Source organism: Ammospiza nelsoni, chromosome 3 (genome assembly GCF_027579445.1).
Source record: "Ammospiza nelsoni isolate bAmmNel1 chromosome 3, bAmmNel1.pri, whole genome shotgun sequence".
NCBI lineage: Eukaryota > Metazoa > Chordata > Aves > Passeriformes > Passerellidae > Ammospiza > Ammospiza nelsoni.
In genome coordinates, this window is record NC_080635.1 from 66,285,162 (window position 1) to 66,299,392 (window position 14,231).

Below are 14,231 nucleotides of genomic sequence, written 5' to 3' on the forward strand. Positions count from 1 at the left end.
TTGTCTATAAAAAAGTCATCTTTTAGGTATAGGGTAAGTGCCATTTCTGCCCTGTTTCATTAATTATTCGTCACCTGGTAGTAACACTTAAATTTACCACCTCAACAGCAGTTCTATATGCTACAGTCCCCTCTGTTAGCTGAAGAAATATGGACCAGCTCCCTTACTTTAACCAATCTGACAGCCACACTATACTCTAAAATGTAGCACTGCAATGGTCTCATATTTTCTTATATTTTGTATTTATCTCTGTGTATTTTTCTTACCAAGAAAATATTTTCAGCTGTTAGGATTTCTATTTATCTTTCATGCAAAATAATAAAATAACTCACTTCATCCACATGAGAGATATGGTTTCTGGTTCACCCTGAAGTTTTCAGTTTGCCTCATTTCTCTTATTTAGCTTTAATTCTTCATTAAAGTACACAGAATGAATGAAGGAGATACCTTTAATACAGCTTTGCTACTGTTAAATATCTATTTGCCCCTTTCAAAAACCCCAAACAAAACAACTACTAAAGTGACAAAATGACAGCAACAAGTAGACAAAGGGAAGTGTTAGAGGCAACTCAGCACTTATGTCCACCAAGTGCTTTTTGTGCTGGTGTTCCCTTTAAAGGCTGTTGGGTTGGAGGTGAGCCATTCTTCATTGGATTCCTTTCTCCCCCTGCTTTAAGAGGGTAAAACTTTCACCAGAAAATGTTTATTGTAAAAACAAAAAAAAAAAAGAAAAAAAAAAAAAGAAAACACCAAAAAACAACCAAAACCAAACAAACAACCCCACCCCCAACCAAACAACTGTTATACAGCCAATGCAATGTGCCGAAGTCTGAGGAGTGCCACCTTGGTTTTCGTCTTTCTGGGATTTAAGCAGTTGTGAGGGGAACAGCTGCATATCTGTAAGTCCAGGGCAGGTGGCCCCAGTCAGACACTTGCCACTCACAATCACCAAGCTGAAAAATCTGACCAGTTCCTTGATAGTCCGAAAAAGTTAGTGAGTTCCAGTTTCTTCTCCTTTTACTTTTCTATAATGCAAAATAAAAATCCAGTTCAAAACTGCTGAGTATCTTTCCCATGGTTGCATTCAAGAAATAACTTTCACTGCCATAAAAAAATATTCACACCACTAAAAAACCCCCAGAATTTCCTCTGTTGCCTGTGTGAAGGCCAGTCGTTTTGCATCACCATCCACGATGTCATTTGACTCTTTCAGAGTAGTCTGGCTGCAGGTGTGGGTGTGGGGTCTGCTTAAATAGAAGTTCAATGTCTTTGGCTCTCTTCTTGCAACAGAACAACTTTCCTCTCCGAAATAAGTCTAAAGTATCACCCTTGCAATGCCAGGTCCTTTTAAATCCCGTTGTCTTTCCCCGAGCAGCAGGGCCACGGTGGGCTTGGAAAAGGGCAAGGGGGGATCTGAGAGTCTTTGAGTCAGCACATCAGCTCAGAAGGGATCCACCACAGAAGGAGTAACGGCGAGCTGCAAACCAAGATCAGAAGCTGTTACAAACTGACCCGATTTCAGCTCTGAGTGCCACCATGTCTAACGGGTAGAGAGCTACAGGGGAGAGCCAGGGGAAGAAGAGTGAAGGACAGCTCTAAAACCAGTACAGATCCTTGCTTTTATCCTGAGGTTGCAAACCTGAGAATAGAGAGAAGAAAAAAAAAAAAAGGAAGAAGAAAAATAGGTACAGGCATTTAAGAACAGAGGAAAACAAATTGCGTTTCTTTCCAGGTGAGATCAGTCTAAAGCATGGGATCTCCAGAGTCCCAGATGGCTGTGAAACAAGGAGAAGAGCCCAAGCTCAAACAAGGGGAGGAGCCCGAGCTCTCTCCAAGACTGGAGAAAGTCCCTCCTGTTTAAAGTGAGGACACCATAAGGAGCCATTAGTGGTTGCAGTAATGAAACCAGCATGGAGAAGACTTTCCTTCCCTTCACAACCACTGACTCAGGATCTGTCACTGCTGACTGTGCCTGCACACCTATTTTTGTCAGCACTACAACCACACCTTGGTTCCAGACACCCCAACAGGCACTGCCAGGGGAAGACCACTGCCTTTTTTCTCACCAAATGCAATTGTGCTTTCATCTCAAAAACTGGGAGGAGAAGGTAATTAAGGAGAGGAGCTAGTTCATGAACCTGCATGGTGTCTAGAAATGACCCCTCTGGGCAGCACATGGATGGGGCCAAGCAGTGACCTTTGGGGCTGCTCCATTCTGCTCTTCACTCTCGCTGCTCAATGCAGGAGCAAGACCAGGGCCAGGACAAAAGTACCTCAAAGCAACCTGTTTCCTCAGGGAATGTTTGAGGGCTTCAGAAATTCAAACAATGTTGTGGAGATGGGACGTGTTGGCCTGTCTCATCCTTCCTCTCCTTTCTTCACTTGCCTGGCCTGAAAGCCCCAAGAAGAGCACTCAGGTCAGAGCTCAGGAGTCACACATGGGGCTTCCACCCTCAGTTCATTCCCTTACAGCAGAACCTCAGCCGCAACCCCGAGTCCTTCCCTACTGCTATGGAGGGTGTGGAATAGGGAGCAGGGTAGCAGCTGAGCCAAGGGAGTGGAGGGGCCAAGGGCAGCTCATTACCTGTGTCCACATTGAGGCCGATGCTCTGTGCCATGTCTCCTGTTGCATTGGGGAAGGGGCCTGGCGTCGTCCAGGCCGCAGCAGCGCCCACTTCACTCTTGCCCAGTTCGCAGGGGGGGCTGACGGGTGCGGGCACAGAGGCGGGCGTGAGGCGGTGGGGCCTGACGGAGGCCGTGGGCACCAGGAGCGAGCCGTAGCGGGGATCAAAGTGGGGCCCGTAGACCTCGTGCATGGCGGCAGGGCGGGGGTAGGCGCTGCTCTGCGTGCCGATGTAGGGGTGGTGGTGGTGGTGGTGGTGGTGGTGATGGTGGGCGTGGTGCCAGGGCTCGGGGCCGCCCTGGTGCAGGTGGCCGTGCAGGGAGGCGGGCGCGTAGGGGTCGGTGGCGGCGGCGAAGGGCAGCTCGCTGTGGGCCGCAGCTGCCAGGGGGCTGCTCAGACTGGCCGGCACCGAGGAGGGCTGGTACGTGCTGTTCCAGAAGGACGGCGGGAAGATGCGCTGGCTCATTGGGAAGGATCCATCTGGGTGAAGGAAATGGGAAAGAAGGTCAGTGATGAGCACACCCCAGAAGACTTGATCTCCTTTCCCCAGGGTTTTGTCCCTTCCTGATCCACCCAAACCAGTCCTTTCATTCCCTTTATTCCATGAAAAACTGGCAAGGATAAGAACTTGCTCCAAACAAATATTAATTCCTCTCCGACTAAACACCCAACACACCTGTCCTATGGCTTATCCATGAAGCTGCAACTATGTCCTCCAGCTTTTTCTTACTACATAGATGGGCAAAATGTTGTTACCTAAGGCAAGAGAAACATCTCTTTCCTTCAGTAGTGGAAGCTGAGGGCTACTATACACCACTTACATTTTCAGGTTTGGGTTTTTCTTGTTTGTTTTTGTGATAATCTCCTTGTCTAAACATTTATGCCCAATGTTTCCTGGAAAGAAGCTGCTGCCTCAATGCAGTAGCAAAGTGGGCAGGAACAGTGAGAGATGTGACTAAAGGCAAGTTTGAATTACTCAAATATCTGGGGCAGTTCTCCATCTATTACAGCCATATGTTTCTTAGGTATATTGTCAGCCTGTTTGGGAAGCCCTCAGCAGAACTTTGGAGATTGACGGGGCAAAGATAAAGACCCTAAATTTTCTTAGCCCAGTTAGCAACATGCAAGATGGACTGGTGATTATTAATATCACAAATAGATGTTATGTATGATTAATTGGGAATGCACACTGTTCTTGAAAGAAATAGAGCTGTGTTCCTAATACTTCTTTGCCAGGGAAGTATGTCAGCTCTGAGCCTTGGCATTGCTTAGGAGAAAGAGAAGCAGTTCATGATGAGCAAAAAAACCTCCTCTACTGCCATCAATTCCAGCACTGAATATCTCTCACCCGTGAAATATTCTTGGACACTACAGACAGCAATCCGTGCAAGGTCTGGGAAACCAGCCCTGGCTGAGCAGGTGGCCCTGTGAGGGAGGGTTGCTAAGACTGCCCACAAGGAAGTGCCAGCCCTAACTCTCTGGCAGATGGAGTGTGGAGAAGATTATTCCCTTCTGCCCTGACTACTCTCGTGGGCCTGTCCAGTGTGAATCAGGCGTGGATACGGAGAGCTGTGCATAAGCCACGGCCTTGGACTTGACAGCGCATGGCCATGGCCAGGTCTGCAATCCCTTGTTTTCCAAAACTTAAGAGTCCTTGTCAGCACTCCAGCAACAATCAGGGTGGTGATACACACAGGGCAAGATTCGTGGACACACGCAGTAATTTTCTTTTAGAGGTGGGAAGCTGATCAGATTGTTCCCACATTTGCTTTTTACTTTGCTCCCATCACTATGACCACTCTAAACTGAAAGCTGGGGTCAACAGGGAATACACTGGTCACAGTCACAGTCTGGGAGTCACTCCGTGGCTAGTTGTGCTGTAGCCCTCTCCAGGTAAAGTACCTGCAGTGAAAAGACAACTTGCTTCCCCCAACCGCCTCTCTGGCTGCTTTCCCCCTGGGCCATGCCCCTCTGCACAATCTGAAGGAATTTTTTCTTTCCTTTTTACCCTAAAAGGGCCAAACAGCTGGCAGCTCCTAGCCTCGAATCCCAGGGGATGCTCGCCGGACCAGCCGCTGGTGGGAAGGAGGAGGGAGCTGGATGCGGAGCCGAGGCGGGGACGAGGTGCCGGCCCAGAGGGGGCCCAGCATCCCCCGCATCCCCCGCATCCCCCGCATCCCCCTCATCTCCCGCATCCCCCGCGCCCCCGGTGCTGGGCGCTCACCCCGCCAGGAGCCCGCGTTCCGCGCCGCCTTCGCGCTGCCCAGGGAGAAGCTGCTGGGCTGGCTGAGCGCCCGGCTGAAGTGCTCATCCACCACGGCGCTGATGTCCCCCTGGAAGTAGGTGAAGAGGACACAGCGGGAGCTGATGTACTCGGCCTCGGGGGGTCGCTCCTTCTCGGGGCTGCAGTCCTCCTCCTTGATGCTGGCCGCGGCGTGGCTGGAGAAGGAGCTGCCGGCGCTGGCGCTGCTGCCGCTCTCCGGGGCTTCCTGCATTTTGGAGTAAAAGGCGAGTTTCTGCAGGGAAGGAAAGAAAACGGAGCCGGTCAGCAGCACACCAAGGTGCTCTGGCCCTCCCTGTGCCGTCCGGCGTGCAGCGCGGAGCCCTCTCCCGCGGTCTCCCCGAGAGGATGCCAAAGTCTGCTCCTCGGCTGCCCGCCGTTCCCTCAGCAGACACCACAATCCCCTCATCCCCATATCGCCCTCTCAAGTCCGGGGGCAGCGAAGGGACTGCAAACAGGGCCGGGGGACCGAAATCCACGGGTGCCGAACGGGATGGAGCAAGACAGCCGCCGGGTGGGGAAGGTGCGGCCGGGCGGGGGTCACACGACCGGGTCCCCCACACCAAGCCCCCCAAAAAAGGCTCTTAGCAGAGCTGGCTTCGGAGCGGACAGCGGCCGCCAAGGGGCTGCAATGCCGGGGCACGGGCGGGCGACGGCCGAGCAGCCACGGAGCAGCGCCGGCAGCTGGGAGAACGCGAGAGCCCCTCGGTCCCCGTCTCCGAGAGTCTGTCTGGTGCAAAGAGTGTCCTGTAACTCACAGCGGCGAGGTTAGAAGCAAAGAGGGGTGAAAAAAGACTGACAGTCTCAAACAAACTTCAGGGCAAAACTCAGCATTTCCCTGGACACCAAGAAGCTCCAGGTATTTGCTGCAAGATTAATCTCCTTTTATTGTATTCCGCCGAGTGGGAAAAGAGCGGGCGTTGTGAAGTTTTCCGGATGTTTCTCGTCTTCATGCGCGTTAGCGTGTCTGCAGCTGCTGAGAGTTTCTTAGCAATAAGCGCTGGGACGCGGAACCCGGGCTTGGCCGCCGCCAGCAGAGCCTTGGGGCGGCCGGCGAGGAAAGAACCGAGAGGACGGGGCAGAGTCTTGGGCCAAGACACGCGGTATATTTGATAATGTCACTCGTCGCGACGACCGCCTTTCCTCTTGGCTCCCTGTTCGGCCATTGAGGTAATGATCATCCCCCTTAATAATGTCATAAGCCGGGGTTTGAGAGGGTGGTGGGAGGGAAGGCAAGGTGGGGAAAGGCATTATCTGCTATTTGTGACGGGTCCTGGGACCCGCTGCCGGGCGCTGGAGGGGGCAAGGGGACCGCCGCACGGCGGGGGCTGCACCCGCCTCGGGCCCGGGGCGCCGTTCTCTACATCCATCCCCTTCTTCGTTATGCTGGGGGAGGAAGGAATTAATTTCTGGAAGGGGTAAGGGCGAGGGAAAACCTGGAAACGCAGCGGGGTTGAAAGGAAAGCGGTGCGCAGCAGGTGCAGCCGGGGGATCCGAGCCGGACCCACGCGGGACCGTGCGCGTCCCGGCCCAGCAGGTCCCGCGCAGCGCGGGCCGTGCGTGCTCGGACATCCCCGCGGCCGGAGCGATCCTTTCCTTGAACCCTCGGCATCAGCTGATACCCGCGCCTTCCCGGGCCGAGCTGCACGCAGCGGGGCGGCGAGACGTGCCTGCAGCTCACCAAGCACCCGCGGAGCCCGGGAGACGTCGCGGGGTCCCGCCGCCGCCGAGAGCGCCCCGGCACACGGGAGCATCCTGTAGCCCCTTGCTCCCCTTCGCAGCCGCGGTTTCCTCCGCTATCGCCAAACCGGGCAAACCCCGCAACCTCGAGTCTCTCTCGCCTACCCCGCTTCCAGAGCGTAACTCTGGAGCACCCCTCCGAGGCGGCTGCAAAATCTCTGCACCGAGCGGCTTCCATCGGGATGCCGGCGCGCCGGGGTGAGCGATGTCCCGGGAAGCCCGGCCTCGCAGCCCCCGACGGTCCCCACACACATCGCCACCCCAACCCGCCGAGCTCGTAAGTAGCTCGTCCCGGCAAAGAAAACAAACAAGCAAACATTTAAAAAACAAACAAACAAGCAAACAAACCCCCTAAAAATCCTTCTGAGGGTTAAAATCGTCCCCTCTCTCCAAAGGCATCCCGAAGTCCGTCGTTTGCCGCCGGCGTACGTACCCTGCCGAGCCCCGCGCCAAGGTGGGATGCGGTTCTGCTCCGCTCACCATCGCAGGCTCCCAGATCTCCCCCCCTCCCGCCCCCCCTTTCCCCTCCCCTTCTCCTTTTCCCTTTTTCCCTTTGGTGAGGCCCCAGATGGCCATCCTCCAGACGATACCCCTCCCACCTTCTGCCTCTTCACCGCTGTCCCCTACACGTACCTGGTGGTAGGGGCTGTAGGCTGCTGCGAAGTAGGGCTGGGAAGGACCGTACACTTGGTACATAACATCCAGACAGCTCATGGCTGGCCGCGGCCGAGAAGTATTTTTTTTCTCATCAATTCGTGTTCTGCAAAGTGGAGTAATGCTTCGGGGGAGGGAGGTTCCCCGGGGTTAAGAGGCACCACGCACTGGTGGGAGGAGTGAGGGGGGATGAGGCCGCGCTGGGCTGCGCTGACACCCCCTCTCTGCCTTCTTTCCCTGCCTTCCGCCCTTCCTATAGCGTGGCTCCCTCCCGCAAATACGCCGGGACTGGAGGGGCTCCCGGGCCGCCGGGGGATTCCAGCCCCGGTCCCGGCGGGTGGCAGAGGCGGGGGGAGCAGGGAGACCCCGGTTCCGGGCCCCGGGTCTGCCCGGGAGCAGCGGGGCTGGAGGCGCAGGGGGAGCTCTGGCCACCCAGAAGGCTGGCGGGGTGCAGGGCGAACCGGGGGTGGGCGGAAGATGAGGGCTTACCCAGCGGGTCAACCCATCTCCCGCTGCTTTTGGTTTTATTTAATTTATTTCACTGCGTTCCACGCGCCTCCTGCGCCGGGTGCTGCCCCGCTGCCCCCGGGCAGGATGCCCCTGCCGCCCGCCGGCCCTCGCTCCTGGCCCCGGCGAAGGGGAGCTCCGGGAAAGGCAGGGATCTGGGTGACCCCATCCAAATTCCACCAAGCCCGGCGTCCGCCGGAAAATGCCACCTCCAAAGCCACAGGAACTGAGAGGTCTGATAAACCGAAGGAGGAAAAACCAGTTGCTCCCGAGGAGGATTCTCCCCAGAAACTTTTAAATCATTGCAAATCCCGGGAACGGCGATGCTTTTGCATTTAATAGAAACTAAAACAACGCCGGGGGCAAAGTCACGTCAAAACAACAAATTATCGTGAAGGTAAACTGGATTTACTCCCTGGCTTTCTGCTGAGTGTGACACGCAAAGTTGTAAATAGGTGAATGTACCTTCCCTGCTCATTTTAAAGGAGTTGCATAGGAGGCAGATTATTTTTTTTAACAGAGATGTAAGTTCTCATTTCAATATCAACTCTTTGAAATGTTCAGCTTCATGGTACGGGTCACAACTACTGTGAGAAGAGACTCTTCTTGTTTTCTTTTAAGCACCTGTAATAAAGCAGAAAAAATATAGGAAATGCAAGGGAAATAATATTACTCCATTTTCAAATGCTGATTGGTTATGAAAGTATTGGGGGAAATCTGAAAAGAATGAACACTATGAATTTTGAAGACCTGGAAATATTTAAACTAATTTTAGCAGAAAAACATATTTAAAACAAAGCATGGACTGTATTCTGTTTTCTTCAAAATGCAATTTTTACATTCCAAGTGTTAGAAATTGTTTTGAAAGTCTGCTGTTCACCAAAATCATATTTCAGTGCCTAATGATCATGTTTCAATGTTTTCTGCACCAGGTGCAAGGTTTAAAATTCACATTTAAACAAATTTCTTTCTCTGTATTCTTGGGAGTTTGGGAAATTCGTTTTTCATACTGCAGTGCAGCCTAAAACACTGGGTCTGTGACTTCTGCCTCAGTGTTCCTCCTTCCCACATCAGAGCCAATTTTGTGTTGGTGGTCAAGAAAATGAGGCTTTAAAATAAGAAATGTAACTTATAGTCTATACTTTTATTTATCCTGAGCAATAAGCAAATAATCACAGCAGAGGGAAGGACTCACTCTGTGGCTGGTGTCCAAATTAATTCAGTCAGCTAAAGAACAGCCCTTCCCTCCTCACAGCAAGAGACCGAGGGATCTCACTTGGGACAACGGGATCTCACTTCTCCTCTGTGTCCCTGCTTGTGAGAGGTAGGGAGCTTTCTCAGCACCACAGACCTGTGCCTGTTTCAAAGGTAATGGTGTGCTGGGCAAGGTACCAAAAAAGGCCCATTTCTCAGAGGGTAAGTCCAATGCTCCAAAGACACAGAATGCCCTCCTGCTCTTCCGACCAGCCCTTCACTGGGACTCTGTGCCAGAGCAAAGGTAGGACCAAGGCTGAGCACTCCCTTGTGTGGGAAAACCCAAAGTGTAAGAGCAACATGTGTGACTGGGTGCTGTGGTGTGACAGATGATCTTCCCCTGGAGAATCTCTCCTTGGGGGCTGAATTCAGGGGTTTTACCTCAGGCTCAAGTATATGCGAGGGGAATTGGGTCTGATGGGGCTTGGTAGGAATTAGGTCTCTTTTACAGACAGTTATTTGGCTGTAAAACTGCGCAGTGTAAGACACAAGTAAACCTCAGTGTCTTAATGCAGAGCAATAAAAACATTCATGCAAATATGCTGGCAGTATTTTGCCTCTTTGGTGAGTCTGTGAAATTAGTCCTGGTATAGGAAATTATCCTGGGAACCTGGGGTCAGAAACTATATTCACTAATGATCTCACTGTGAATTTACAATTATATAAAAACAATCTTCCTTGGTCTTAAGTAAAGAATTTTAGGTGGGTTGAGTCACATAACGAATTACAAAAACTTGGAAAGAAACAGCTGAGTTGCCTCAGAGAGCAAATTATGACAGCAGTAAAGAAAAGCACAATTTTAGAAAGGACATGGGTTAAGAACTGGCTGTGTCCCATCACACCACTGGCGTAGGCCTACTCCTAAACCACACACTGGTAAATATTTCACAGCAGCAATATGAAAAGAAAATATTGTTCGGAATAAAGAATGATAGGTTCTGATAAAGAGCGAGATGCAGAACCATGCCTCAGAAAGCATTCCTATATAAAGCAAGTCAGTGTTATCTTCTAGCTAAGCTGGAACATTTTACAAAACGAGAATTGGGTACTACCGTGAATGGTTCAGCAGACAAGCAAACAGACCATGAAGCAAAACATCAACATTCAGAAAGACTGGGACAAAAACATGGTAGCACTGACCACATTAGTTGCTCACCTTCCCTAGAAATCTTACATCCAGTGCCAACCTGCCAGCCCCTGGTGTGTGAAGGTTTGAGCACTGAGTATCACGTTCAATTAAAGGATTAAGTGTTTATCATCCAGAAGGGACATTTCTGATATATCACTCTTGCTGTTCATAATATACTTCTTTAGAAGCTCAGGGAAATTGTCACTGCTTCCAGTAATGCTTTTCCAAATAGAAGATACCATGAGGTGGGTGGAGAATCCAGCCCTTGCTGCAGCAATTTGCCACTCTGCTTAGCAGCCTTCAGTGTTTTTCTCTTCCAGCTTGGGTTGGCTTGGCTTCAGCCTCCAGCTGTTGGTTCATGTAATGCCTTAGTTCACTTATCTAAACAGCCCTTTTGTATGTAATATTTTGTCTTATGAAATTGATTTTATTCCATATAATGTTTTTTCCTGCCAAAATAGATGGAGCTCCTTAACTTTCTACTGCAATTCCTCTAATAGTTTTTGTACCATTTATTTGCAACCTATGTAATTTTTCAACATTGTTCTAAAAATATTGAGGCAATAATTTGTTATTTTTCTAGTGTTTGTCTTGCTGAGAAATACCTTCTTTGCAACTGATGATTATAACTATTAGGTTTTTTTGCCATAACACAAATTTTAAGACATGATACTGATGTGCTCTCCCACTGTAATGACCACTGTATTTTCAGTTTTGATACTACAAGTACATAAAAGACATGGCCTGCTTGGTGGTGAGGAGCCGACCGCATTGGGAACCTCCTGGAATTTCTTCTAAACTCTTACATATCTGACTGAGATTGCAAGCAACTTGGCTGAAAACTGCAAGGATCCCATGTGAGCCTCTGACACCTGCTCATGATGCCTTGTACAGTCATCCTTTCTAAGACATTTTCCATCACTTGTCTTCCCTGGTTGTAGATGTGCAACTCTTCAAACAGCTCCATTCATGTGCTGTTTGCTCTTGAGAATGCCAAGAGGCTCAGCAATGGGCTCAGGTATTGCCAAATGTCCCAGTTCTCACTTTACTTACCAGCCTTCTTGTTACTATGTTACCTGCTAAATTTATTGCTGTGATTTCATTTCAACTTTCAATTTACTGATGATCTTCTTGTACAGTCCACAAACAAACTAATACAAATATTCCTATATAGTGTTCATATACTGCACTCCTATGTGGCAGTAGTCATATTTCTAAATGCTGAAGATTGTGTGTTGATTTGTTTCTTGTATTTTTTTGTCTATTTGCTATGTGTATCACTTATATTGGGCAGTGCCTCCTCCATGAGATGATAAAGTTCAGTTTCACTAGTCTTCCTATTCCTGTTCTACTTTACTCTCTAATGCTTTAATCTGCCTGTAGGACTCAGCACATACTCATAGCTGAACGCACTACTTGTGAGTTTACATGGGTCAAATTTGACTGAAATGAATTAAGATAGATAATGCTGTTCCTCTTTCTTATCTTGTCAGTCTTTGTGCTCCACATCCCTAAAAGCTTTTTGTTTTTTAGGGCTTGGCAACTGTTACCATGGTGTTCTCAGGGATGTTTTTGAGGTCCAGTCTCTGAGTCTGTATTAATGCAGAAGACTTTAGGCTCAAGAGCTTCTTGCTTGGCAGTTTTTGTGGATACTGAATAAACTGACATTAAAGATAAAAAGTCAGTATTATAGATGTAGTAAAACACAAAGTAAAAATCAGGGACACATATCACTGACTTCATTGTCTCTTTCACTGTCCTGAAAAACCCGTGTTTCAATTTCAGAGAGTTTATTTTGATCTTCCTTTGAAGGTATGATTTCTTTTCCCCCTTTTCCTTTTTCCCCCTTTTTCTCTAAGAACTAACTGTTAGCTGCTCCTTATCCCCACGCTTGGATCTTGTTTGGTGTGCGTTTGTGCATGTGGCAGCACGCCTGCTCCAGAGACACGCTGTGCAGCAGCTGGAATGCACGTCGTGATTTTTGCTCCATGATGTATTTCCAGGGGAGCTGCAGCCCAGCCCAGGGTGCAGCATCTGGCTCATGTCACTCACCCGTCCTGCCCAGCCCTGACGGGCCAGAGGCATCACCTGTCTCTCCTCTACTGATGGCGGCAGATGAAGAGATCATTGTGCAGGGCTGGAAGGGAAATCCAGAGCTGTCATGAGGGAATACATTCACACGCGTGAGAACACACTGAATGCATTGAATTTAGGGCTTGATTTTGTGACAGGAAAGTTCATGGAAGTTTCTTCCCAAGTCAGCACAGGAACAGACTCTGCTTTGCCCTCAGAGGCAGAAGCTTTTCTGGTGCAGGTGTTTTGGCACATTCACATCTGAGCTGAATCAGTGTGCACCTCTTTCCCCCTCTCAGCACTGACCCACAGAAGACGAATCTGGCTTCTTCTGAGATTCATTCACCAAGACATATATTTTTGGTATTTGTATGTAATATCTACAGCACATATTTTTTCTCTGCTCAGAGAAGGAAGGTAAGTTCAGTGAAAAATTTCCTTAACAATCGCCACCATGCATAAAATAGGGGGGATTTATGTTTTATTTTACTTTTTGAAAAAATTCCTTCCTGTGAAAGCAGAAAAAGGCTGCGTCTGCACTCTTTTGAGGTTTCTTAAGCACCAGCCCTTTAATACAGGCACTAAACTCCTGATGTAATTGTGAGATATAGATCCCCTGCAATGTCCAGTCTCAGTGATTTTGATTGCACAGTCATACCTTTGCATGTTGTGTTTTGAAAAAGAAGGTGGTTTTACATAAAGGCTTTAATTCCTGTAAATGCTCTCATTTTAGAAGCATCTTTCTTTCCACTCTTCTAGACAATATTTCAGAGAGAGGGAGGTAGGTGGCAGAGGAAGACTGCAGCTTGAGAGAGGAAGTGGCTCGATGCAAGGAGCAGCAAGAAAATCAGGTTTTCAGCAGAGCACAAACAGGTAAGGTATGTGTCTTTTAATGTCTGTACAGACTTTAGTGTACTACCAGCAATATGAAGCTGGGATGAGGAAAAGAAAGGCTCTCATTTACTTCTGGGTCTAAGTCTTCCTCAAGTGGAAACTTTAGTTGCTCAGGGTGGGCAATATTATATCATACAGAAGGGGCTCACTTCTGTTTTATTCAGTGTGTATTTGGCTAAGCTTTGAGAGAATGCCACTAGAAAATGGTAACAGACTATACTTTAGCAACAAAACTGCAAAATAAAATAGAAAGAAAATTCATAGCAAAATACTGGAGGTGGAGCCATGCTACAGGGAATTGTGTTCTCGTTGCCTGGAATTGCCCCAAATAATGTAGCTCCTGGGTTAAGTGTAAATAGAGGTAATTTCAGGGCCTGGAAAATGTCCTGACTTTATGAAACTGCACAGGGCTTGCATTTAATTTTTTTTAATGGTTACATTTAATAGAGAACTTAGTCCTCACAGCTGCAAAATCCAGCTCCATCTTCAGAAATGAGGCTTGAAAAACATACAAGGAGTGAGGAAAACAATAAGAATCAACAAATATACTGTCACAACAAGTATACACTGTGTAAGAGAGAAGGGGACAAAAGGATATGTCATTTACTTTTAATAATATCTAGATATTGCAGTCCAGTCCACTGAAAACCAGTGTATGCAAAGTCATATTGTAGCTGAGATGGAAATTCTGACTTAGTTTCCTATTGGTATCTGTGTAAATTTACCTCTTTTAATATGCAAATATATTAGTATGCAGATGACTTATTTGTAATAAATAGCAATGCTTCAGACTCTATTGAGGACACGTAGTTTGTGCCCCATGCCCTTTCTTGCACATAAAATTATTAGAATAAGCATGAAAGAAATGAAATCCCACACCAAAAGCACACTCTCAAAGGTAAATCATAATGCTCATATCAGGGCTCGTGTGCTGGGATCCTCATGGAGGATGGCCCTACTTTTAAATAAAGAATCTCTTCTCATGCTGAGGGAGGCACTTCCTTGAATTGCCAAGAGTTTTACACATACATATACATGTGTATACATACATACATACGAGTCAGTCAGTGAGCTGG

The 14,231-nt window shown here is 48.7% G+C and overlaps 1 protein-coding gene across 3 annotated transcripts; it reads right to left on the reverse strand.

Annotated features, from left to right (window-relative positions):
* Nucleotides 1-435: 435 nt before the first annotated feature.
* Nucleotides 436-7,481, reverse strand: VGLL2 (vestigial like family member 2). 3 transcript variants are annotated; one of them, XM_059469005.1, is made up of 4 exons: nucleotides 7,278-7,481; nucleotides 4,848-5,139; nucleotides 2,585-3,103; nucleotides 436-1,477 (listed from the first exon to the last, which is right to left on the reverse strand). In XM_059469005.1, the coding sequence occupies exons 1-4, from the start codon at nucleotides 7,356-7,358 to the stop codon at nucleotides 1,437-1,439; spliced, it is 933 nt and encodes a 310-aa protein (XP_059324988.1). In that variant the 5' UTR covers nucleotides 7,359-7,481; the 3' UTR covers nucleotides 436-1,436. The 3 variants fall into 3 exon arrangements, with proteins under 3 accessions (XP_059324988.1, XP_059324989.1, XP_059324987.1); XM_059469004.1 differs by lacking the exon at nucleotides 436-1,477 and adding an exon at nucleotides 1,546-1,639; XM_059469006.1 differs by lacking the exon at nucleotides 2,585-3,103.
* Nucleotides 7,482-14,231: the final 6,750 nt, after the last annotated feature.

What these genes read in the sequence shown, in the direction of transcription:
- VGLL2 (XM_059469004.1), bottom strand. Translation starts at nt 7,358, where the DNA reads ATGAGCTGTCTGGATGTTATGTACCAAGTGTACGGTCCTTCCCAGCCC. An exon ending in GAACGCGGGCTCCTGGCGGG is followed by an intron (nt 3,104 to 4,847) that starts GTGAGCGCCCAG and finishes TCCTTCACCCAG; the next exon opens with ATGGATCCTTCCCAATGAGC. An exon ending in CGGCCTCAATGTGGACACAG is followed by an intron (nt 1,640 to 2,584) that starts GTAATGAGCTGC and finishes CTCTATTCTCAG; the next exon opens with GTTTGCAACCTCAGGATAAA.